General features: G+C 37.5%; 2 protein-coding genes across 6 annotated transcripts in view; one reads left to right on the top strand and one right to left on the bottom strand.

Annotated features, from left to right (window-relative positions):
* med27 (mediator complex subunit 27) overlaps window positions 1–4,952 on the bottom strand; it is an 80,160-nt gene extending 75,208 nt beyond the window's left edge. Inside the window, exons 1-2 of the mRNA XM_055167767.2 lie at window positions 4,707–4,952; window positions 3,134–3,278 (exon numbers count right to left, since the gene is read on the bottom strand). Of these exons, the coding sequence (XP_055023742.2) occupies window positions 3,134–3,278; window positions 4,707–4,909 (348 nt within the window). The 5' untranslated portion in view covers window positions 4,910–4,952. The remainder of the gene's footprint in view (window positions 1–3,133; window positions 3,279–4,706) is intronic.
* A 309-nt stretch (window positions 4,953–5,261) lies between these two features.
* Window positions 5,262–24,730, top strand: part of ntng2a (netrin g2a) — a 90,543-nt gene continuing 71,074 nt past the window's right edge. Inside the window, exons 1-2 of one of the 5 annotated variants that reach the window (XM_073868072.1) lie at window positions 5,262–5,768; window positions 6,802–7,359. In XM_073868072.1, coding sequence (XP_073724173.1) covers window positions 7,129–7,359 — 231 coding nt within the window. In that variant the 5' untranslated portion in view covers window positions 5,262–5,768; window positions 6,802–7,128. Of the gene's footprint in view, window positions 6,180–6,801; window positions 7,360–24,730 lie in introns of all 5 variants that reach the window. The other 4 variants (XM_073868071.1, XM_073868073.1, XM_073868074.1 and 1 more) reach the window with 4 other exon arrangements.

Genomic DNA, 24,730 nt, shown 5'->3' with positions numbered 1-24,730 from the left:
TATATACATTTTTAATTATACAAATAATATATATCATTTCTTTTACTTCCCATCTATACAGTAAGGCTGTTTTTTGGGAGATCTACTTTTGTACCTGTTTACCAATAAATTTCTCAACTACACTATTAGCTTGCCTGTAAAATATATTTTTTTAAAGATTTATATAAATTATGATCTAAATTTGATTTAAATTGCTTTTAGATATTGATCTACATGTTATGTGTTGAATTCGGCCATCAGGTGTTTAGAAAAAAACATAAAAGAATTACAATTTAGGAAATAAATCATTTTGACCAGCAGAGGCCCATAGAGACCGATTCATTTTACTGAATGTGGCCAACTGCTCAACATCACTACTTTAGTGATACATTTTGTGAATTTATGTTTATATAAACATTAGAAAAGGACATTAAAAATTAATATAATTTAAAACAGCAGAATTTTTTGTTGTTTTTGATGCATTTCGAAATGTCTGTTTATACAAAATGCCACAGAAATTTGACAATGTAAGTGTGTGTACGTGTGTGCACGTTAGGGATGCATATCAATTAATCGCGATTAATCTATAGCAGAATAAAGGTTTTTGTTTGCATTATATATGTGTGTGGGCTGTGTATAGTAATTATGTATATATAGATATGCACACATGCATGTATAATTTTAAGAAAAAATATATTTATATATTAAGTATTTATATTTATATATAATATAAATTATACATAAATATACAAATGTATATACACATGTAAACATTGCTTAAATATATACATGCATGTGTGTGCATTTAACTATACAAAGTTATTATATACAGTACACACACATATATGATGTAAACAAAAACTTTTATTCTGCTATAGATTAATCGCGATTAATTGATATGCATCCCTAGTGCACGTGCATGTGTGTTTGTGTCTTTATGTGTGTGTCTGTGACTTGGTGTCTTTGTTTGTGCAGGCGCGTGTGTGTGTGTGTGTGTGTGTACACGCACCTATGTGAGCATAGAGCCCACCAACTTACATCTTTGTTTTGCATCTATGACCATTTTTTGCCAAATTCTGTAAAAAAAATGCTCTCTGTGGCAGTCATACCTTTGTGTGTTTGTGTGTGATTGATCATGTCTTTTCTATATTGCATTTGTGCTCTACTACCTTTTAGATTTATTCTGGATGCATTGATTTTTTTTTGACAAATAAAAACGAAAAAAAAAAAAAAAAACGAAAAAAAACTTTTTTTTATTTCCCATTCATTTCAATTGGGGTCATTTTTACCCCCAAAGGGCCTTTGGTAAAATGTTTTTTACACCTCTTTAGAACGACCGAATCAATCCCAGTTTTCTATATGAATGTTGAAAGATAGTCTAGAAAAATCTTATTCCACTGAGATGAAGGGAACCATGTTTTTTAACTAAAGAAAAGTGACTTGGGGGTAAGATTGACCCCAAAGGACTTATAAGGGTTAATTCAGCTAGAAAATGTTGTCAAAAAAACGCTTGCTAGACCAAAGAGGGCACATATTACAAAGTTTACATGTTTACACTCCCTGAACTGAGCATTTTTTTACTTGCCTCTTCGTGGTTTAGCACCTGCCTTGCCGTGTGCTTGATATTTTATATAACAGCAAAACCATAATCTAATGTAAGGTTCTGGAAGTACAGAAAGCTATCAGTCATGTTAAATTATATTGGAGAAGAAGCTGTAAGATATATCACATATCCAAATGATGGAACGCTGAGAAGCGTAAAATACCAAAAACACTAGAGACTTCAACTAAAGTTTATGTAAAGAAAGGTAAATATAGATATTATTTATAGAATAATATAATATTACATCAACACTTTCAAGTGCCAAATGCGGATAAAAACTGACTGCCTTGCTAGTTGACCAGCTATTTATGTAATTTTATAAACTGTACAGATTTACAGACACAAACTGTCTCCTAGATAAAACATCTGTTAAGGCATCTAACAACTTAGATATATTTTTCTCAGTTTAAAGGGAACATCCACTTCCATAGTAGGAAAAACAAACACAATGGATGTCAATGGGTACCGTCAACTGTGTGCTTACCAGCATTTATCAAAATATCTTCTTTTATACATTTTTTTTATCAACATGATTGTGAGTATGATATTCAAAAAACTTTCCTTTTAAAGTCACCTTTATGCTTTATTCATTATACCATTCATTTGTTTTAGGGATGCATAACGATAAATCTAGCAGAATAAAAGTTTTTGTTTACATCATATAGGTGTGTGAACTGTGTATAATTATAATGTATACATAAATATGCACACATACATGTATAATTTTAAGAAAAAATATATATTTATATATTAAGTAATTGAATTGATATATAATATAAATTATACATAAATATACAAATGTATTTACATATGTAAACATTAAATATATACATGCATGTGTGTGCATTTATCTACAACCCGAATTCCAGAAAAGTTACGACGTTTAATCGCGTTCGCGATTAATCGTTATGCATCCCTAATTTGATTATTTATAAATTTACACAATTCCAGCATCTTTGGCTCAATTTATTACGAGAACCGGTTAATCTATACACAAGTTGATCTATACTAGACACACGTTGGGGGAAGGACAATTTGGCATGTTCAATTCACCAAACCTGGATGTTTTTGGACTGTGGGAGGAAACCAGAGTACCCGGAGTAAACCCACGCTGACAAAGGGAGAACATGCAAACTCCACACAAAAAGATCTACCAGTACAAACCAAAGTCTGTGATGTTTGCAAACCAAACATGTTAAATCAATGAGAAACCCTAATGTTATGAAGGTGACCCTTAAAATGTCAATCCGTATTGATTTTCTGAAGTGATGTATGGTCTGTTAAATATGTATATAAAAGGGCATTTAGCATTTTCAGAGCACACACTTCAGGAAGAGTATTCCTCACATTTGCACATTTGTCAGTCACTTTTATCCAAAATGACTTCAATCTATACATTATTTCATCAATATGTGTGTTTCCCAAGGGATTGAACCCACATACTGCACTGCCAACACAATGCTTTTCCAAGTGAGCTACAGGAAGATTCTGTTTTTCATCTGATCACATGCTTGGATCACATTAAAACTCTCTAAAGCAATGTAAACTTACTTTATTGGACCATTTGTATGCCTGGAGCAGCTGGCTGTATAGAGGGGTTTTGTCCTGTACTGGGTCTAAACTAAGCAGTCCACTGTTGTGTAATGGGTGACTCTCTGATGGCCTGCCAACCAACGTACTGAGACGCTCCAATTCACTGTAGAAACAGACAGAAACAAACGAGCGTCAATGCTGGTCAAGTTTATGTCCCTCTGAAAATGAAGAGTTTCGTTGCAAAACGAAATAACTCCGTTTTTAACATTTTTGTCAAAACATGTTTATTGTTATGTTATCATGTTATTATTTTGTTTTATGGTGCAACTTAGCTGTATTTTTTAGGTTATGAAGGTTTAAATCAAAACAAACCAACTGCAGTTGAATTGATATTAATTGGAATGCACAACCAAAAACGAGATTTCTGAAAAAATAAAAAAACAGAGTTATCTCGTTTTGCAACGAAACTTTTCAAATATAGTTTCCAGTATGTATACAGTTAAAAGATTGCTGTGTCTCATATGACCTTTCTCATATGTGTCTCATATGACCATATGAACATAGAAATAAAAAAATGTTGCCGTTATTTTGTTTAACACTTACTGGGAGCAGTACGCTAGCTGCAGCCATTTACTTCCAGTCTTTTTGTGCTAAGCTAGGCTAGCGGTGGGTGCGTCAGACAGAGTTATGGGACGCATGGAGATGAAGAGGGTATGTGTGGAATGAAGAGGGTATGTATGGACTTATCTAGCTCTGGGGGATAGGGTGAATAAGATAAAATCCCAAAAGTCGGTGTGTTCCTTTAACATCAAAAAAGTGCTTGTGATTTTTTAAGTTGCTTAATTTTTTTACAGTTCATAAAAACACACAAACACATTACAAATGTCAAACTTTGCTTATAGTTCCAGTTATATATATTCTGATTGGTTAACATGATAGACCTCTTTACTTGTATATCACTGCACAGTACCAATAACAAAACATTATTTTAGTTTCATTGAAAGGTTCAGTCATAGTTAGTCAGAACTACACCATCCTGCAGAACAGCACTGAATAAACTGGTCTGATAAAATGATATAAGAATATATTAACACAAAGCATCTTCAGAAAAATTGACCATGGTTTTACTGTAGTCACCATATTTTTGGTGGACTGATAACTATTTGATAACTATGGTTATTTTATTACTATAAATTTGTAGTTACTATGATACCGTATTTAAACAATGGTTACTGTAGTAAAACCATGGTTAATTTTCGTAAGGGCTGTCAAACTGCTTACAGACAGCATGATCACCGAATGTGGTGTAAAAAAATTCCCATGGCTCTACTGATGTCATCCCTTGCACAAATCACCATGGTAACCACAGTCCTATCCATTATAACGTTAACACTATACAGTGAATACAACTTATTGTTACTGGTGTGACATCTTTATGAATAACTTACATAGGAGATGACCAGACAGTTGTGACTAATATCAACTTACCACATTATAATTAAGATACTAATAACAGTATTTGGGCAACATTTAATGTTATTGTTGGACGTTTTATGAAGGGGTTAGTAAAACGCACTGGCGACCGACTTACTTTAAATCGCGATTGACTGACTGTAAATTATCTTGGAAATCAGTCAAAAAGGCTTTTTCCCGACCCTCAAGTGTTTCCTTATTCTTCATCCCATCTTTAAGAGAATCAAACACCCTGGTGACACTCGACCGAAGTGCCTGAATGGCATTTATCGCCTGTGAAAAAGCCTCAAGATTCACACCAACATTCATAACATCCGCCATTGCTGCTGCTCGAGCCGCTGACGCCGGCGCGCGTTGACGTCATCGACGCTAAAGGAATGACGGTATTTGTAGTTTCTCACAGACAAGCTGGAGAAAATCTGCAGTTTGCCTTTTAGTTTCGTATCGTAACTGCCTAAATATGATCAAAATAACAAACATTATATATCATATTGCATATATATTGTAAGTATAGCATTTTAATAAGAAAAAATACCAAAACGTAAACAATTTCATTTTTTTCTCCTCAGAACATTGAATAGGCTATCTATTTGCGTTAATCTGAAGAAATATATCTTTTTTATTTTTATTTTTCAGAAATAACAGCTTCGGCCAAAAAACAACAACGGTTATTGTGTTGTAAGACGTGATACAAAGTATAATATTTCTTTAATGACATTTATTCAACCTTTAAGTAAGTTACAGTCACATATTTCCCGTATTGGAAATAACCTGATCTGACTCCTAAAATTACAGTGTTACCTTATTTAGATTTATTTACTCATATATTATTTACCGAATTAAACGAATTTGGTTCGTGTTACCAAAACATTTTTTTATGTAGCCTAATGTCTGCAGTATCTAACAACATTTAGCCTGGTTTTATTTTTATAAGGGCATGTCCCGTCAAACATGCATTAAGCGGAGAAAGTCTGCATCGTCTGATCTGTCCCTTTAAGCGGGGCGGACTGCCTGTTCTGCTGGTGGGACGGTTCTCTTCAAGCCCGTACAGATAAACTTATGTTTCATATTACTTCTATTAGTCAGAGCAGACAGTTTGGAGTGGCCAAAAATAATCTCGGACCCCTCCGTATTTTCAAAAGGAGTTGGAGAGTCGTGTACTAAGATGCACGTACAGATAGTAAGTACTGTAGATTGCTAGATAAGGCAAAGTGAATGGAGCAGGACCGGGGATGGTATAAGACAGATGGGAGAGGCAGAAATGGGAGGGATAGTATTATGAAGTCTGTCCTTGAGATCGCAGGACAGAGACATCAATGAAGACAGTGACAGAAAGGCAAACTTTAAAGTGTTTTTAAGGCAATGCATGATTCGGTTTGGATCTAGGGCATCTATCTAGCATGCTTTCCAGCAAATTACGCGGCAGCCGAGGAAAGCGCGAAAAGGAAAGCGTTCACTGTGATCAGAGAGGAGTAACGTACGCATCTCTTATTATCATCTGTCCTATGTGAACTGGCTCATAAACTAAGAGTTTTGGGAAGAGAAATTCATCTGGGAACAGGAAAGCTTGTGAACTTTTCTGGAGCCCACAGCTAAGTGTTACTTTTTTGTAAATGTGTTATTTCTTGGTCATTGATTACGCATTTCTCCAATGCGCGTTTATATGATCAGTATGTGATGTTTTTTATTTTACTTTAACTTATGTCATTTTAAGTTTAACTTTCTTTAATATTTCAATTAATTTCAAAGTACTTTCAACTAAACTTTATTTTTGTTTTTTCGTTTTGTTCCTTGCAAGAGTAATTTTCTTTGTTTCGTGGTTTTAATTTAATTTTGTGGTTTTAATTGAAAATAAATATATAAATACAAATATAAATAGGGAAAACATTCATATCTCAAATGCGCATGTTTAATAGTTGCGCGCATTCGTTTAGCAGACGCATTTATATAACGCGACTTAAAATGAGGGAGCATTTAAGTTGCATACATTTTTTTTATCATTGTCCTTTGCAGATGACGTAATTGACAAGTTGAATCTATTAAAAATGATAAAACTTTGATGTAAATGTGTCAAAAGTCAAGGCGTAAAAGTTTCTGATCTGTGAGAACTCGATTCTCTCCACACAAATGAAGGTGCAGTTTCGCAAAGCAATGCTTTCAATCATTCATCCTTTAATGCTTGTGTATAATTTCTGTTTTTTCTTTTATTCTAGGCTAATTGTCAGAAATGAAACAGCTCATCCTGTTACACGTGCATCTTAGACTGGACTCCGACCTCAGACATCTCAATGCGCAAAAACCACAACATCTACATCACATCTCTGAACTAAAGTGACATTCGGTCCTGGAATTGATCAAGTTATTTGCAACTTGTAGAAACTGAATTCAAAGATGCCGCAAGATATTTAAGCATCAAACCTGTGTGCAAACCATAAAATATTTCCATTGACTTTGGATGATGAAATGGATTTCACAATCTGAACCCTTTCCATGCTGATATTGCTAATCGCTGTGGCACCTTTTGCCTTTATCTCATACCCATGGACCCATCCAGTGTCATGCTCTCGCAGGCGATCCTGCTCTTACAGTGCATTATTCTGACTCTGGGCCAGTACGATATCTGTAAATCACTGGTCAGCACAGATGATGGACCAACATGGGAGAATTATGCTTGCCAACCCAAACCCATGTCCATGAAGGAGTACATGCAGATCCGAGTGGAGCCTCCTGATATCACATGTGGGAACCCACCCGAGAGATTCTGTACTCTGGTGAGTTTTGACTGGACCACTTTTAATCTTATCTGCTTTTATAGTGTTTACTTTTACGACAGCCCGCAATTTTTCATTAGCTGAAAAAGTTAAGTTACATGGTTACTATTTGTAGCTATAAGTTTATAGCAAAAGAAAACTCATTTCAGGATGCAAATTCAGGATGCAAGTTCAGCTTTCATAGTTTGTTCTATGTCTTAAATAAATGTAATAAATGTAAAAGACAATTCATCATCGTGCTGATCTTATATGTATTTAAGATCTGACTCAAGTTCCCAACTTCCCAAGTGACACTGATACAGTATGAACAGCTAGAAATCTGTGTAAACATAACAATGCATATTGGTCAGAGACAACAAAGGCTAAGTCAGTGTGTAAATTTACAGACTATGGTTCAGTTCCCAGCCACCACAGGATTATCCATGCAGATCAAGTCCGGTTTAGCACAAAGCATGAGGTTGCAAACGGTCTGCGTCTTTTAAGGACATATCTGGTGATCTTGGGATGTGATATTTAGGTGACCCTTCAAGAGATTAGGGCAAAGATACTACAGTGCACAACACAGCCTTGATATTTTTTGTCTGTATACAAAAAAATCTAGAGGAGATTAATATTAGGCAGTATCACCCTCCATGAGGTTTGTGAGATAGGTAGGTAGCAATTAATCTCCACCTGAGAGTTAACCATCCGATGCTTTGGGCTTTTATCCAGAAGCTTGATTCCACAATAATCGGATAGAGGATTTGTCCAGAAGGATTGACACTACACATGGTGCCCGGATACGGAGTAGTGCGTCTGACAGGGTGCTAATTCACACATTTAGAGCGTGCGGGTAAAAAACAGGACGCTGTCGTATAGGGGGAGGACATTGCTCAGTGTATGACATCACCGTCACACCTATACAGTGTGGCGTGCATGCCGAAATCTAGTGGGTAGGTGCACTGTAGGGTTTTAGTATTCAGTCACAAAATTATTTTTTTATTGATACTGTACTACAAAATCAAAAATTTTAATAAAAAAACAAGCAGTCTCTTTTTTAAAATTCTATGTAAAGTTCTTTGGAGTTTGCAGTTTTTTGTAGTTCACAGTCAGACCACTAGTGATGTAAGCCTGGGGTATTTTTACAGATCACTAATAGTGGTTAAATGATGAGGGTTTTTTTATTGGAAAACATGGTGATGCTATAGTGGAGATGCATATAAACAGTGTCTTTTGTAGCCCGTCATGTGTGTGGCTCGGCATGTCAAAATATATGTTCAGCGCGTCATGTAAACTTATGTGCATCACCCGTCATTCCAAAATACGTGTCTGCTGCAGACTCTTCGAAGCGGTTTATGATTAAAGAGACGCTCACATTTCTCATGTGTAATCAGAGTTTAGTATTAAGTGACATGACGCACGTGGTTCACATGATGCAACGAACACATATTTTGACATGACGAGTAACACACATGACACTCCGAACACATATTTTAATCACTGGCCACCACTGAATATAAAGCAATTTTTTAAAATTAAACAAACAGAACAGACAGGTCACCATGGTTATGGCACACCGTTTTGTTTTTCATATATCTTTAAATCCAGTTTTGTTTAAATAACTCCAGGTTGTTTAAATAAAAATTTGGGCACCCGTTTCCCCAGTTGTAAGAGATTTCACAGCATTAAAATTTCTCTACTTCATGACTATTCATACAACAACCCGACACAAGGGCGTATATTTCGTGCATACTGATTAGAGAATATTTTTTCATGTCGACCTGAGGCGGCTTACAGAGCAAAAGAAACTAGATATGAGTTTCAGGAGAAGGGTGTAGCCATGTCCTTCCCTGTCAGCACTTTCTTCTCAGATCAATAAAAGCTGACTGTTCACCCACTGATCAGCCCGTTCTGCATTCAGATGTTCTAACAGGGCGGCGGGAGGGGTGATGGGCCAGGCACTTTTAAACTGAGGAGACCTTCTGGCATTCGCAAGATCAAACTGACTCCACGTGAGAATAACTCCTCTGCCTGCAGTCAGGTGGTGTTTCGGCGGTCTCATTGCTAAAATTCTGTGTTGAAAAGAAACCGTTGCACAGTTGTTTACAGGTGCAACTGCTTGTAAATCTCTGGTCTGTGACTTTTAGTGAATGCGGGCAATTGTTTATTGCTTTACAAAAAGACTATGATAGCATAATAGCACATATTGGCCATAGACTATATAAAAGTTAAAACATGGACGTAGTGTCTGTGACGTCACTCATGGGTTTCTACGGCCTCATTTATAAAGCGTGTGCACATATTTAATAGTAGTGTGCGTACGCAAAAATCCATGGCAAAGTGCATATTAAAGAGCACATATCGTCCGATTCACGATTTTACATTTCCTTTGGTGTGTAAGTGTGTGTTAGTACATGTTAACGATATGCAAAGGTACATACACAAAAGTAAACGATGACGTGAGTTATCCAACGTAAATCTCTTTGCTTGGACTACAACAAACACACGGATTGCAGGCAACAGTTTACTTCCTGGGCCTGTTGACGTGGACAAGACCAACATTATCATAATTCCTTCTGCTTTGGACTACTCAAAGTTAACTCCATTGCATTGTGAGTGAATTTTTTAAACATGGTAAGGAGCGTCACATTTCCGGCTGACGTCAGAGGTATTCAGGCAAATCACAATGCACAGGTAAGCTGGCCAAGCAGGGACACAGTGCTTTTCAGACGATGAGCTTTGTATAATCAGTGCGTTTCAGGAAGACAAGGATATCTGGAGCTACAAAAATGTACGGTATGTGAAAAATAATGTGTTTTTTTAACCATAAACCACGCAAAGACATGGTATTATACCAAATACACAAAACAACTTTGTTTTTTAGCAATGAAATAGGTGCACTTTAATAAAAACTGCCTTTGATGTTGAAAAACGTTTAGCGCCACGTCAGGGTCTGAGCAGACTTATGCACTTTTGCTTGTCTGATTGCTGCAGGTTTTTGGAAAATAAGCCATTCTTGCTGCTTGAAAAAATGTTATGTGCGCAATTTTGAGAAATAATCGTAAGTTCAAATTTAGGACATTTTTTACACAGCATTTTATAAATGAGGCCCCTAAAGGGCATTTTTGAAGCCTAAAATGGGCGGAGCTTCCGTGTTGGATTCATGAGAGACACTGGGAGGTTGCCCCTTGAAATTGACAAATTAAATAATACATAAGAATGAAATAATAAAATATAAATGAAATACTGGGTAAAATGTATATGGTTTCAGGTCAACTCTTACATTAAGAGAGCTTTTTGTTTATCATCTCCATTCATCTCAATAACAGTTGCTCTGCTGGGGCAGGCCCTCAATATAATGCAATACATTATTTTTAAAGTGCACTTATTTCATTGCTAAAAAAACAAAGTTATTTTGTGTATTTGGTATAATACAATGTGTTCGCGTGGTTTATGGTAAAAAAAAAAACACATTATTTTCCACATACCGTTCATTTTTGTAGCTTTAGCTTTCCTCAAACGCTCTGATTTGCACTGTGTCGCAAACGATCTGAAAAGCACTGTGTCCTTGATTGGCCAGCTAATCTGTACGTAGTGGTTGGCCTGAATACCTCTGACGTCAGCCGGAAATGTGACGCTCCTTACCATGTTTGAAAGATTCGCTCACAATGCAATGCTAACAGGAGTTAACTTACAGGCTGTGAGTCCAATCACCAATCCCAGGAAGTAAACTGATGCCTACAATCCATGTGTTTGTTGTAGTCCAAGAAAAGAGATTCAGGGTTTCCCGCAGAAAATTTGTTAGTTAAGGTGGTTTAGGGCAGGGGTGTGGCAATCAAAGGGGCGGGGCGTACACGTCATGATGAAAAATAAAATATTTTTATTTAAAACACTCAAATTAAACTTAATTTTAAAGAAACTATGACAGCAAATGAACACATAACTAGATTACTAATGAATTAAATGTTTTACCTCTAACGGGAATAGCTGTGTGATGAAGTGAAACTAAAGGGTTAAAAAAAAACAAAGCAGATTGTAGAACGTCTGGCGAATGATGATAGATAGCGCAAAAATGGTAAAAACTGATTATTTCCCACTATTAATTACATTATCTTAAAGGAGGTAGAATGTAAATAACGCACATAAATAACATGAGCAAGAGCGCTTAACAATTATATAATCAACAGGCACGTGAAACCTAGCTAGCAGGTTGCTCAAACAACAAAAATCACCAGCTAACTTACTTTAAATCGGCTGTGTGGCGCGCGTGCATGCTTGCGGTGTGAAGCGCGTCTGCGCTATTCTCCGAAATGCACTTGACGGCCTTTTGTGCAGCAAATTTTTATTTTATTTTTGGACAACCTAGTCAAGGCGGTAGGGTTTCCCAGGTTAGGCGGGCCGCCTGAACTGAAAAGTGCTGCGGGAAACCCTGAGATTTAAGTAACTCGCGTCATCGTTTACTTTGGGGTATGTACCTTTTGCATATCGTTGCATATATATAGGGTGTTTTCACATATAGTTCATTTTAAAAGAACCAAACCCAGTTCACTTAAAGTGAACCAGAAAAGGGACTAGCCGAATGTGACCTCAGTCCTTTTGGTGTTCAAAATATAGTGGACTCAAAAGAGGACCCAGTTCTTTTTTTGGTCCTCTTCAAAACTGAAGTGATCTCAGACCCTTTCTTGTTCACATCACAACTTCATAACAACTCAGACCCCAGCTTTCTGTGCAGCAGTTTATTTTGATACAATGTCAAAACCACACGCGAAACGGACCGGGACCTCATTGATTTCACATTTCAAAAAGAAATTCAACCACAAAAGAACCCAAAAGCGAACCGTACTCAGACCACCTCCAGAAGTGGTCTGAGTTCGGTTCGCTTTTGGGTCCTTTTAGGGGGGTCTGAGATCACTTGGTTTGTTCACATATACACCCTGAACTGCTCTCAGAGCGTTTGGAGGGCTCAAACGAACTAGGTGTGAAAACACCCTAATACACACTTCATAAAATCGTGAATCAGACCATAGTTGCTCTTTAAAATGTAAAATTAAAAATGTGACATATATGTAAATGATGTGTGTTAAGTAAGGGATAATGTGCAGTTACGAAAATTAACCATGGTTTTACTACAGTTGAAACCAAAAAACCATGGTTACTGTAGTAAAACCATAGTAACTACAAAATAACCATGGTTTTGACAATCATGGTTTTCAAAAACCATAGTTTAACCATAGTTAGTGTAGTAAAACCATGGTTTTGCTGATAGTAATCAATACACCAAAAAACCATGGTTACTGCACTTTAACCACAATAAAACCATGGTTAATTTTTGTAAGGGGATGGTTGTTGCCACAGTTGCAGTTTGGTTTAATTGTAGTTCCAGCATGCAGTTTTGTTGAATCACTGCAATTAGCATACTGTATATGTTATTAAAATCATGCATATTTTGTAAATATTAAACTGCACCTTGTGTTATCAGTGTCAGGTGTTGTTATCTGGGAATAGCAAGCCTTGGAATGTTGTGACTATCCATACGGAATAGAGTACCGTAATGGACTAACTAACTACAAACATTATCAAATTAGTCAATAAACATACAAGGGACAGGGGATATGAATAACTGTGAATAACTTTACGGATAGCATTCCGTGGGCACGGATCACTCGCTGGCCTACAGGCATGAAGCTGTTAGACACAAGTACAACAGGTTTATTTAAATTTGACAACCCATGCAAAACACATATTTGATATAGTGAGCGTGGCACTCTGTTAAGTCGTCTGCAACTGTGTTTACAATCAGCCTTGTTTTTTCATCACGTTGAAAGCAAGTTAATTGATCCAAGTAAGCTCTCTGGATTTGGCAACTTCACGTTCTTTGGAAAAGCTTTCCGGCTCATTAAAGATTTAAAGGAAATTTCAGTCACTCAGCGCCCACAGGAGATGCAACTGCATTTTTACTCAGCGCTTTACTTTTTTCTCTCTCTCTTTTGCATGATGTTAGGTACCGCTGGAAGCTCTCGTTGTATATTGCGCTAACTAATGAGGAACAGAGTGAGGATGAAAGAGAGAGAGAGGAGTATTAAGAATAGGGAAGGTTTTAGCTTAGCTAAGCAAAAAGGTGACCCATTACTGCATACAGTACACATCTGAACACAGACCCTGTTTGAAATGAGACGCAACCTCTGTTGTTTATCACCCCCGCACATATTGTTTGAATGAAACCTCTCTTTCCAGTCGGAGTGCCATTTTAGGAATAATCCTATTGGCCCATTTTAGAAACACATTAACAGCCAGGACTAAATTTAGCAGATAGAGTAACGGCACCTTCCTGCAAAGCACCATGGGAAACAAACACATTTGGTCCAGATTTTTTTTCTTTTTGGATTAAAATGAAAAAACATCATTCCTATGGTAATGAATTTGTTTGTCACAAGAAATCCTCTAGCTAGTTAGATTTTTTGGTCTCTCTCATGAATTTTCCATGAATCCAAAGCGCCTCCTCCTGCATCCGGTATTCCCAAAGGGAATGGAGTTTGTTCCCGTGTGTCTACACACAATAATCCGCAGCTGCCTGTTATCATGCTGCCTCAGGTTTCAGGACTTTAAATCACTCATGCACTCATTTACATTCCTTCAATTGTGTTGTGCATGTTTTAAAAACACCTTTTTATGTTATTTTCTCAATATAACTCCATTCAGTTAAACAGTTCAATTCGAAAAAACATATAGTTAGTAATAATAACAGGCAATATTTAATATATTGTAAAATTATGTACCGTATTATGTAAAGAAAGTCTTTCAGTCGTAAGAATGGGATCTTATATATTGCAGTATAATTCATTTACAGTAAACTCCAATAGGCATGAAATATGTGTCCCTGTAGCAAAACTGGAAAAATATTGCATTGGCAGCTTAAAGGATTGTGGGTTCGATTCCCAGGGAACACAGTACTGATTTAATTGTATACTTTAAATGCATTGCAATTCACTTTAGGAAAAAGTGTATGCATGAATTTAAACTTGTGAACCAATAAGCTGCGTATCCATTACTCTTCAAATTGCGCGATTTTAAATAGCAAATATATTTCTTATATCGCAAAAATGTTTTTACGATCAGGTGGGATGGTTGCAGGCAATTCGAAAAAGAAATATACCAGTATTGTATATTAAGGGTGTGACAAGACACTTACTCCACGAGACGAGACACATTGCGTTGTGTGGTCACACCGTGTACAAATAACAAGGTGGTATGAGAGACAGCGATCTTTTAACAGTATACATACTGAGAACTATATACTCTGAAGACGAAGCACTGCTACTGGGCGGAGTGATTTGCTCGCAGCACCCGAGAAGCCCCTGGTGAGGAGCAGAGAGTTCGGTCAGTCGTGCAAATCACTCCGCCAAAGTAGCAGTGCTTCGTCTTCTGAGAATATAGTTCCCAGTATGTATACTGTTTAAAGATGGCTGTGTCCCATATGACCTTGCTATTTGTACACGCTGTGACTATGCGGGTCACAACACATAAATGGGAAAATGTTCGCTGTTGAAAATGCATTGTTTTGTCGCTTATTGGGAGCGGTTTGCTGGCTGGAGCCATTCACTTCCAGACTTTGTGCTAAGCTAAGCTACGGAGATGAGAAAGGTATGTAATTATCTAACTCTGGGGGATATGATGAATAAGCTAAATTCCCAAAATCTGGGCGTGTTCCTTTAAACAAAACATTAAAAAGGTTAAGTCAATTTTCTTTAAAAAATCCAGATAATTTACTCACCGCCATGTCATTGAAAATGTTGATATCTTTCCTTGTTCAGTCGAGAAGAAATTATGTTTTTTGAGGAAAACATTCCAGGATTTTTCTCATTTTAATGGACTTTAATGGATCCCAACACTTAACAGTTTTAATGCAGTTTAAAATTGCTGTTTCAAAGGACTCTAAACGATCTCAAACGAGGCATCTAGCGAAACCATTGTCATTTTTGGCTAAAAAATATGCACTTTTAAACCACAACTTCTCATCTTCCTCCGGCAATACGTCATCACGTCAAGAGGTCACAGATGACGTATGCGAAAGTACGCACTAGTGTTTACAAGTGTGGAGAAAAAAGACAGTTCCGACGTTGTTGTATGTGGAATGATACTAATTAATGTGTTTGTGTCAGTTTATTGTTTAAAATGGTCCGCAAATGTGCGTTTCATATATGTAACACGTGACCTTTTGACGTCATTATGCAATTACGTGAGGTCGCGTCTCAGGACCGGAGGAAGACAAGAAGTTGTGGTTTAAAAGTGCATATTTTTTATCTTCTTGCTAAAATGACAATCGTTTCACTAGATAAGACCCTTATGCCTCGTTTGGGATCGTTTAGAGTCCTTTGAAACTGCAATGTTAAACTGCATCAAAACTGTTAAGTATTGGGGTCCATTAAAGTCCATCAAAATGAGAAAAATCCCGGAATGTTTTCCCCAAAAAACACAACTTCTTCTCGACTGAACAAAGAAAGACACCAACACTCTGGATGACATGGTGGTGAGTAAATTATCTGCATAATCCTTTACTATGTAGCCTATGTAATAAAAACTTAGCCTGGTCCAACCAGACTCTCGTACATTCATTTCATTTGTACAGAGAGTCTGGCCACGCTCCATTGCAAAGCGTTACTTCCGTTAAGGAGGGTACTCTGTTGAAGTTTAAAACTATTGGATCTGCCCAGAGTCACTCTGAATCAGCCATAACCAATCGCTAACATTTGGTCGTGACGTATGTTACTCAGTCTGGTGCACGACTTCAACGTCATCGTTCTTAGCCACCCCCCTCTGTTCGCTGATTGGACCTGCATATTTTTGTCGGAGAAAACGAAACTCTACAAAGCAGTCCCAGACGTTGTACTGAAGCGAAATGAAAATTAAGCGGAAGCACGTAGGAGGGCGGAGCCAGGCTAATAAAAATCAGCATTATGTATTATAACAAATACCTGCAGAGGGCGCTAGTGGAGTCGCAGATGTTATCTTTAACTTTAGATGGTAGTGGTTATATCTGCGGGTTATTTACTAAAAAAGCACAAATTAAATGACACAGGCACAACAGCTGATTATAAAAATGATTAATCTACTAAGAGTAGCGCAAATGAGTTCACGGTCGCAAATAAGCAGAGATGATCTTAAGTTATGCACAAATCTGTATGAAAATGAAGCTAATGACACCAGCACACATGCATTTCTGATTATGCTTGTCTATAAATGAATGCCTGAACATATGAAACGCACTCAAAATCCTTTACGCTTACTGTACCAGAAAGACCTGCACAAACAGTACTGAGTTAAGTAAATCACCTGAAATGCTTACATAATGTATTTGCATATTAAAGTCGTGTACTGACACTCGACGGGACAGTTGAAGCTCTTGTTCAAGTCACTTTCTGGCTGGTATAATTAGGCGACTGTTTCCCTCTGAAGCTGTTCAGCAGCAGCTGTTATATGACTGAACGTCCAGAGGGAACTGCTTTCATTGTAATTAACTCACCGCTGTAGAAAGAGGGCCACATCTCCAGGTAGAGACGCCGTCTCCACCAGCACAGCCTTGAATCTTCAGTGCTTGTTAGCCTTGGTCAGGACATTTCATATTGCTACTAAGCACTTCTGTCTTGACTGCTCCTATGAAACATGATTTTATTATAAAGTTACTCATACATTCAGTACATTCAGCCTGAAAAAGCATCCCTGTTGGTAGAGCAATGCATAAAAGATTGTGGGTTTGATTCTCACTGAACACACATACTGATAAAAATGTAAAGCTTGAATGCACTGTAAGTCGCTTTAACCTCCTAAGACCTAGATGTGGACATCAATTTTTTTTTTTGCACCATAATACTTAATTCTGTGTACACAAACATGGACAAATACACTGCTTCATGTTCTTAGAAAAATATTTGGTGTTATATTTATTGGGTCTTCCTAAACCCAAAATAGCTGGAAGAAATCTGAAAAAAGACAAACCAAAGCTCGGGTCTTAGGAGGTTAAAGACATCTGCTATGTAAGGGATAATGTACAGGCAGCATGTTGTTATTGCAGAAATAAGCCCCGACTGTGTGATCAGGATGGTCTTGTATTACACTAAAGGGGCTTATTTCACGATAACAACCTGTTGCCTGTACATTATCCTGCTTAATACATGGTTATTTATCATTAGTAAGGTAAGAAACATTAAATATTTATTTGAAATATTTTATTTGCGAATTTTTAATTGAATGCAGACACAAAGCAAGGAAAACATTTTTACTTTCATTTTTAAAGGTCCTGTTTTTCATGTGTTTTTAAAGCTATGATTGTGGTGCGCAATATAACATGTGTTTATGTTTCGTGTGTAAAAAATAGGGATGCACCAAATCCAGAATTCGGATTCGGCCGAATACTGGGCTTTTTGACGGGGTTCGGCCGAATCCTAGATTTTTTTTCCACCGAACCCTAGGCTTGCGCTACGCTGGTCGACGTCACGCGGCCGTTGATTACACACATCGGTTGCTGACGTGGAGATGAGCTTTTTCTTTCGGGTGAGCCTTAGGGGCTGGACACACCAAAACTTTTAAACACGGCTGAAAACGCCTTGAGGACGTCGAATACCAGCTGGTTTTCAGCCGAGCGCTTGGTAGCTGTGATGCTTCAGCTGTGAGCCAGTTGGTTGCTGTGGTAATGTCCCGCCCCTCCTCCACTGTCGTTGGACGGCCGTGTGAAAACTGACCTTGACGAGTGGAGCTTTTTACCCAAAGTTGAATATTTTTAAACTTTCGGCGCTCAGCGGAAAAAACCTGAGCGCCGGTTTTCAGCGAGGAAAAAAACCCGCTAGCTGCTTGCTTATTGGAAAAACGAGCGTGTCGCAACGCATCGCTTTCATTATGCATAGGTAATTGTCAAAATAGTTTTTCCAACTTGTCATCCTGGCATAATGTTGCCTATCCTTTCATTAATGTGTTTTACTGTGTTAATGGAATAAGGATGCGAGTAGGATTCGGTATTCGGTTTCGGACGAATCTTAAACAGTGGATTCGGTATTCGGCGGAACCCAAAAAATCTGGATTCGGTGCATCCCTGGTAAAAAACCACAATAATTTTCACACAATTTACTTATCTCTATACTACTGTTTTCACTGTCCTTATCTTGGAATAACATACCTTGGAATGTTGCGACTGGCCAATCAGAATCAAGCATTTTTGAATGCCGTGTAATAAGCATAACTAACACATTGTCATTCCCAAGATGTCACATATTGACGTCTCTGTATCACTTTTTAACTTACAGGGTACTGTTTTAAAGTCGTTTTTCAACATGCATACAACATTGCATAAGACAAAAGAGCGAAAGCAATAAAGTATTATGCACAAAACAAAACAATGACAAAGGGGTACTTGTGACACCGAAGGTAAGGAGAGCACGTATGATCCGATTCAGAATTTTACATTTCCTTTGGTGTCCAAATGTATATTAGTACATGTTAACGATATGCAAAAGATAAAAAAATTATGATAAAGTAAATGATGACGCAAATTATCGTCTCCAACTTAAAGGTCAGGTTCTTCCTGATCCCATTTTTCAAACTTTAGTTATGGCGCTTTTCCATTGCAAAGTACCCCACGGTTTAGTTTACTTTGGGTCGGGTCAGCTCACCTCACTTTGGCGTGGTTAGCTTTTCCATCGAGTTTGGTATCACTTCGCAGTGGGAGGAATTTTAGCCGTGTCGTTATATTTGCGCTGCCTACTGTTGTGACATCATACAAGGGAGAGCGTCCTTGTATTCCCATACATTTATTTTTTTAGCAGTCAAACTAAACCAAACCGTGGCGTACTATGCAATGGAAAAGCACCATTAGTGTGTAATGTTGCTGTTAGAGCATAAATAATACCTGCAAAATGATAAAGCTCAAAGTTCACTGCAGGCGATATATTTTCTTTAACAGAATTTGTCTTTCAAAGCCTACAGCGAACGGCCGGTTTGGACTACAGCCCTCTACTTGCCGGTTGAATGAAGTCAATATAAGTTATTGACTAAACTCCACCCACAGGAATACGTCAGTCGGAAGATTTGGCTCAAATTGCTCTGCTAAGCTAAGTTGCTGTCGAATCACAACACACTAAACAAACTACACAATCAGAACTCGTTACGTATTTCTGAAGTAGGGACTACATAGAACAAGGAAGACATCAGCCTGTTTTTAGGACAGCGGTATAAAGATAAGTAAATTGTGTGAAAAATACCGCGATTTTTTTTTTTACATGTGAAACAGGAAAACATGTTATATTGCGCACTGTTAACACAATCAAAGCTTCAAAAACACAGAAAGAATGGGACCTTTAAATCTCTTTCTCTGTACTACAACAAACACACGGATTGTAGGCAACAGTTTACTTCGTCAGCCTGTTAACGTGGACGCGACGGTCATTTTTATAATTCCTCCCGCTTTTAACATACAGCCTGTATGTGGTCTATGTTTTCATATTTAAAGAATTTACTACTGACTAAAACATGATTCAAAGTTTTAGCAGTGCAGAGTAGTGCTTGTTCGTCGTTTCTACGATCACAAATGCAGACATGGTTTTAATGTTTTAGTAATCCTTACTTTAGCAATCTGTTACGTCCTGCTCAAGCCGCGCTGGCAAAGTTTATCGATCAGTTTGGTCATCTGCATTTTATGGATCAGATTTGGCTCGTTTTGATAAGGTAGTAAAGACGATATTAACTCCTGATTGCATTGGGAGGTAATCTTCAAAACATGGTAAGGAGTGTCACATTTCCAGTGGCCAATCAGATGACACTGCGCTTTTCCGAACAATGAGCTTTGTACAAAATCAACTGTTTTCAGGGAGACACGGCATAAAGGAGCAACAATAATTTACAGTATGTGTAAAATAAAGTGTTTTTAACCATAAACCACGCAAACACATTGTTTTACCAAATACACAAAATAACGTTGTTTTAGCAATATAATAACAAAAAAGTGGTCTATTTGAAGAAAAGGCACCCATCTCTTATCATAAATCACCTTATCCCTGTAAACAGTCATTCACTGCAATGTGGGTTTCCCCAGGGAATGTAATTCTATAATTAAAGCATGCAATACAACCGGATTCAGATTGGAAATTCCTACCCAGTCTCCTGAGGATGCGTATAAATAGCACAAAGTGTAAAACTCGTGCAATACATACGCCAAATTCCACTTTGGCGTGCATATGATACGCAAGTCCTTCCCATTCACTTAAACGGGGCATCTTTTTGTCGTTTTATTGATTGGTTTCTCTATTTTTTTCTGTTTTTTAAACCATTTTCGCTTGGGTTTAGGGTTAGATTTTAGATTTGCTTAATGAGGTTATTTAATATGGTTTCTCAATGTTTTTGTCCATATTTAAGCCATGGTCGCTTGGAGTTGGGGTTAGAGTTGGGGTTTGGGTTAGGATGTCATTTTTATATAACAAAAAGTTGTTCTAACCCTAAACCCAAGCGAAAATGGTAAAAATAGCAAAAAAATTGAGAAACCAATAAATAAAACGACAAAAAAAGATGCCCCGTACAAGTGAATGGGAAGGACTTGTGTATCATATGCACGCCAAAGTGGAATTTGGCGTATGTATTGCACGAGTTTTACACTTCGTGCTATTTATACGCATTTTCAGGAGACTGGGCTGGAAATTCCCATTGAAAGGTGTGTGAAGCTAATGAGATGGAGGATTATTCATTAGCCTAATATAATCAGAGTTTTCATTGACAACTGTGCTGTCCACTTTAGCAACGTTCAGGCACACACTGCTAAAAATGATTTTCAAGAAAAAAATTCTTAGTATTTTTGTCTTGTTTTAAGTAAAAATATCTGACAATTCTTAAATTAATATGCTTTTTCTTGATGAGCAAAACGACCCAAGAAAATAAGTCTAGTTTTTAGACCAAACATTTCAAATTGAAGTGATTTTGTGCATAAAATAAGCAAAAAATCTGCCAATGGGGTAAGCAAATTTTTCTTGAATTTAGTGTTTAAGAAAAATGTTAAAGATTTTTTTGCTTACCCCATTGGCAGATTGCTTGTTTTATGCACAAAATCACTTCAATTTGATATATTCGGTCTAAAAACCGAATTGGGTCGTTTTGCTCATCAAGAAAAAGCATCTTAATTTAAGAATTGTCAGATATTTTTACTTAAAACAAGACAAAAATACTAAGAATTTTTTTTTTGAAAATCATTTTTTGCAGTGCAAACATTTTGGTTTGGGTGGCATTTACGATTGATAGATGCTTAATAATGCCAGTTTAATAATGTGCGAAAGATCTGAAGTCTGGCACTTCCGACAGTCTTCGAAAAATCTTTCATTTTGCTATCTATTTTTGTTTAAGGGTCTTTATTTGTTTTAGGGCTTCATGCATATAAGCTTCTTGGTTCTAATGTATTGACATTAGCCAATGTAGCCACTTATGTCTTTAAGAGTTTATGTGAGATCACTGTTAGACAAACAATCATATTCTGTTTATTGACACAGTGTTCCTGTAGCTCAGTCGGTAGAGGATTGCATTAGCAACGCAAAGGTCACAGGTTTGATCCTCAGGGAACACATACTGATGAAACAATGTATAGAATGCATCGTAAGCTGCTTTGGATGAAAGCGTCTGCCAAATGCATAAATGTAAATGGAAAGTGGTCAAATTCTTTTAGTTCCATTAAGGTTTGTGCTCCTCTTTAACCGTGACGCTTCCTGAGAGGAAAAGCCGGAGGTTTAGTCTAAGAGCCACCTGCTGCAGCAGTTGGATTGGATTTGGGTTGCAGGGAAAGATGGCATGATTGAGACAGAGGAGCGAGTTGGGCTAAGGTGCTCCCCGGATCAGAGCGTTATGGTGCTCCAGATGGTTGGGGCAGGTAGCCTAAATTATTTCTTAATGGAAGCTAATGGAGCATGAAAACACTTGGCCAGGGAAACACTGAAGTACGCGGGCTGTAAAACGATAACTAACGGTGGACATTGAGCTATCAATTATAAAGGCTGCAGTGTGTGCAGGTTTCCCCAAATGCTTGTTGTCTTGAATAATGGCTGTTACTTACTTGAAAAGGAATTAAAGGTAATGGGTGACCAGATGGCAACCGTCAAGCTAATCCGTTCACCTGGTGTGTCACTAGAGCAAAGGTTCACACCCTAAAATTAACAGTAGTGAATGGACTGTTAATACCTTTATATGCAGAGACCTCAGGGTTTCCATCACCCTGATTTTATGAAGTATCGCATAAGAAACAGGTGATGGAAAAGGAAAATTTCGATAAAAAAACGTATTTTTTATTTTGTAAAAAAAGTTTTTATGCTCTCCTATGGTGGTTTTTGACTTATGAGAAAAAGAGTAATTGCGAATAATGGTAGATTTTTTTTAAACGCATTTGACGAATTAATTTTGACGTACAAACATTTAACCATAGACTGACTGTCTAGCTGTTTCCATTGTCTTTGTCTTTACCATTTATGATGTTCAATGTTGTCGCAATGCCCTTGCTGCTAGTGCCTGCAAACCCCAGGATTCATAATTATTAACAATTCATCATATCTGACCCTGGACTATAAAACCAGTCCAATAGGTATGCTTGTAGCAATAGTCAACAATAAATTGTATGGGTCAAAATCATAAGCTGTGTCTGAAACCGTTCCCTCGTTCACTCATTCATTATTCCCTATATGGGGAATGACAATTGAGTCCACTATATGGGGAAGAAGCAAATGAAAATGAGTGAGTGATTTCTGTTTATTTATTGTTTAATAAAAATGTGTATTTGATTTTAAATAAAAGATAACGCAATTATTTTTAATTTGTTTATTTTCAAAAAGTAAAAAATAACTTACAACAAGAAGTAACGAAAGTGTATAAACCTAAATGTTTGGTGTTTACTGTCAGTATCCTTCAGCTGAATCAAGTTACACGTTCGTCTCCCGTTGCATCATGGGAAATATGAGTGAACGAGTGTACATTTAATGTACCCTCAAAATCAGAGTGCATTAATGAATGTAGGAAATTAAGTTGTTCACTCAGGTTTCGGACACCACTACAAAATGGCCGACACCCGATATAGTGCACTATATAGTGGATAGGGAGTGGTTTCAGACACAGCTCTACTGTAAAAAATGTGGACGTAGTGTCCATGACGTCACCCGTAGGTTTATGAAGAGCTTTTTTGAAGCTTAAACCGATGCCTGCTGTCGCCATCTTGAAATGGGCAAAGAGTTGGGATGTGGGTGGAGCTAAGGTGCCTGGTTGCTAAAACTACGCCCGCCTAGCTCGACAGTAGCTCAACAGTAGCAGTTCACCAGTCACTCAAGTGACCACGCCCTTATTATGCAGAACTTTAAGCCTTAATATAATTTAAACATATAATTAAAAATTCATTTCCCTCACAGTTGTCATGAAGGGCAAAATTAGCTATATAGACCAAAGCCACTTTTTGTACCAGGCTGTAGAGGTCTTCACGGGTCCACTTAGATCCGAAAATCCGAGGTCCAACCCGAGACCCTACCTGGGTCGAGTCTAAAAGTTTTACGTGTGCCTCGGAAACGGGTCGGGTATAATATTAGCGGCATCTGGTCTCTGGTATTTTAAAATGAATGTACTTTTGCCGAACTGACCCGAAAGCCCAAACTCTCTCGCGTATGTCCTTTTCAAACCTCTCCTTTGTTTGTCCAGGGCGCTTGCGACATTGTGTGGCTGGCTGTAGGTTAATATTTGTTGAGACAGACATGGCAGTGAGTGTACATTTTAGCGGTTACCTGGGTATCGCCTTCAAACAAATTGAGCAGCTCGCCAAATTGGTTGCGAGACCAGCGAGATTTCTTTCTGTCTGACTGCTGCATGCAGGGCTGCAGACTGCACACACGTCTATGCCATTAACATTCAGGTCCAGTAGGGTTAAAAAAATGCCACTGGTTCGGGTCAGACTCCGGTCTAATTTTCTCGGGTTTGTCTCAGGTCAGGTCTTTTAAAAAAAAAAAATATTTATGCACGTCGGGTTTGGGTATAAAGTGATTCGGGTCGGGTACATTTCTTTGGACCCTAGAAGACCTTTACCAGGCTCTTAACATATTTATTTCTGCTATAAAGTCGGGCATTTTAACATGGGGAATCTATGGGATTGACTCCCTTTTTGAACCAGACTCTAGCGGCCAGTCGATGAATTGCAGGTTAAGTCACCTCCGTATTGGCTTCACGACTGAGACTGGAATGTTGCCCCTTGGTCAAAGTAAATTTTTATGCCAAAATTTTGATATTAAAGTCATGTTCAATTAAAATATTTTGTAATTTTTTTACCTTAAATATATCAAAAATTTATATCATTACACTCTAAAAATGGCTGGGTTATTTTTGACCCCTAATGGGTAAATATTGG

Source organism: Misgurnus anguillicaudatus, chromosome 5 (assembly GCF_027580225.2).
Source record: "Misgurnus anguillicaudatus chromosome 5, ASM2758022v2, whole genome shotgun sequence".
Taxonomy (NCBI): Eukaryota; Metazoa; Chordata; class Actinopteri; order Cypriniformes; family Cobitidae; genus Misgurnus; species Misgurnus anguillicaudatus.
Note: the sequence above shows the minus strand (reverse complement) of the source record. Positions and strands in the feature narration are given on the sequence as shown.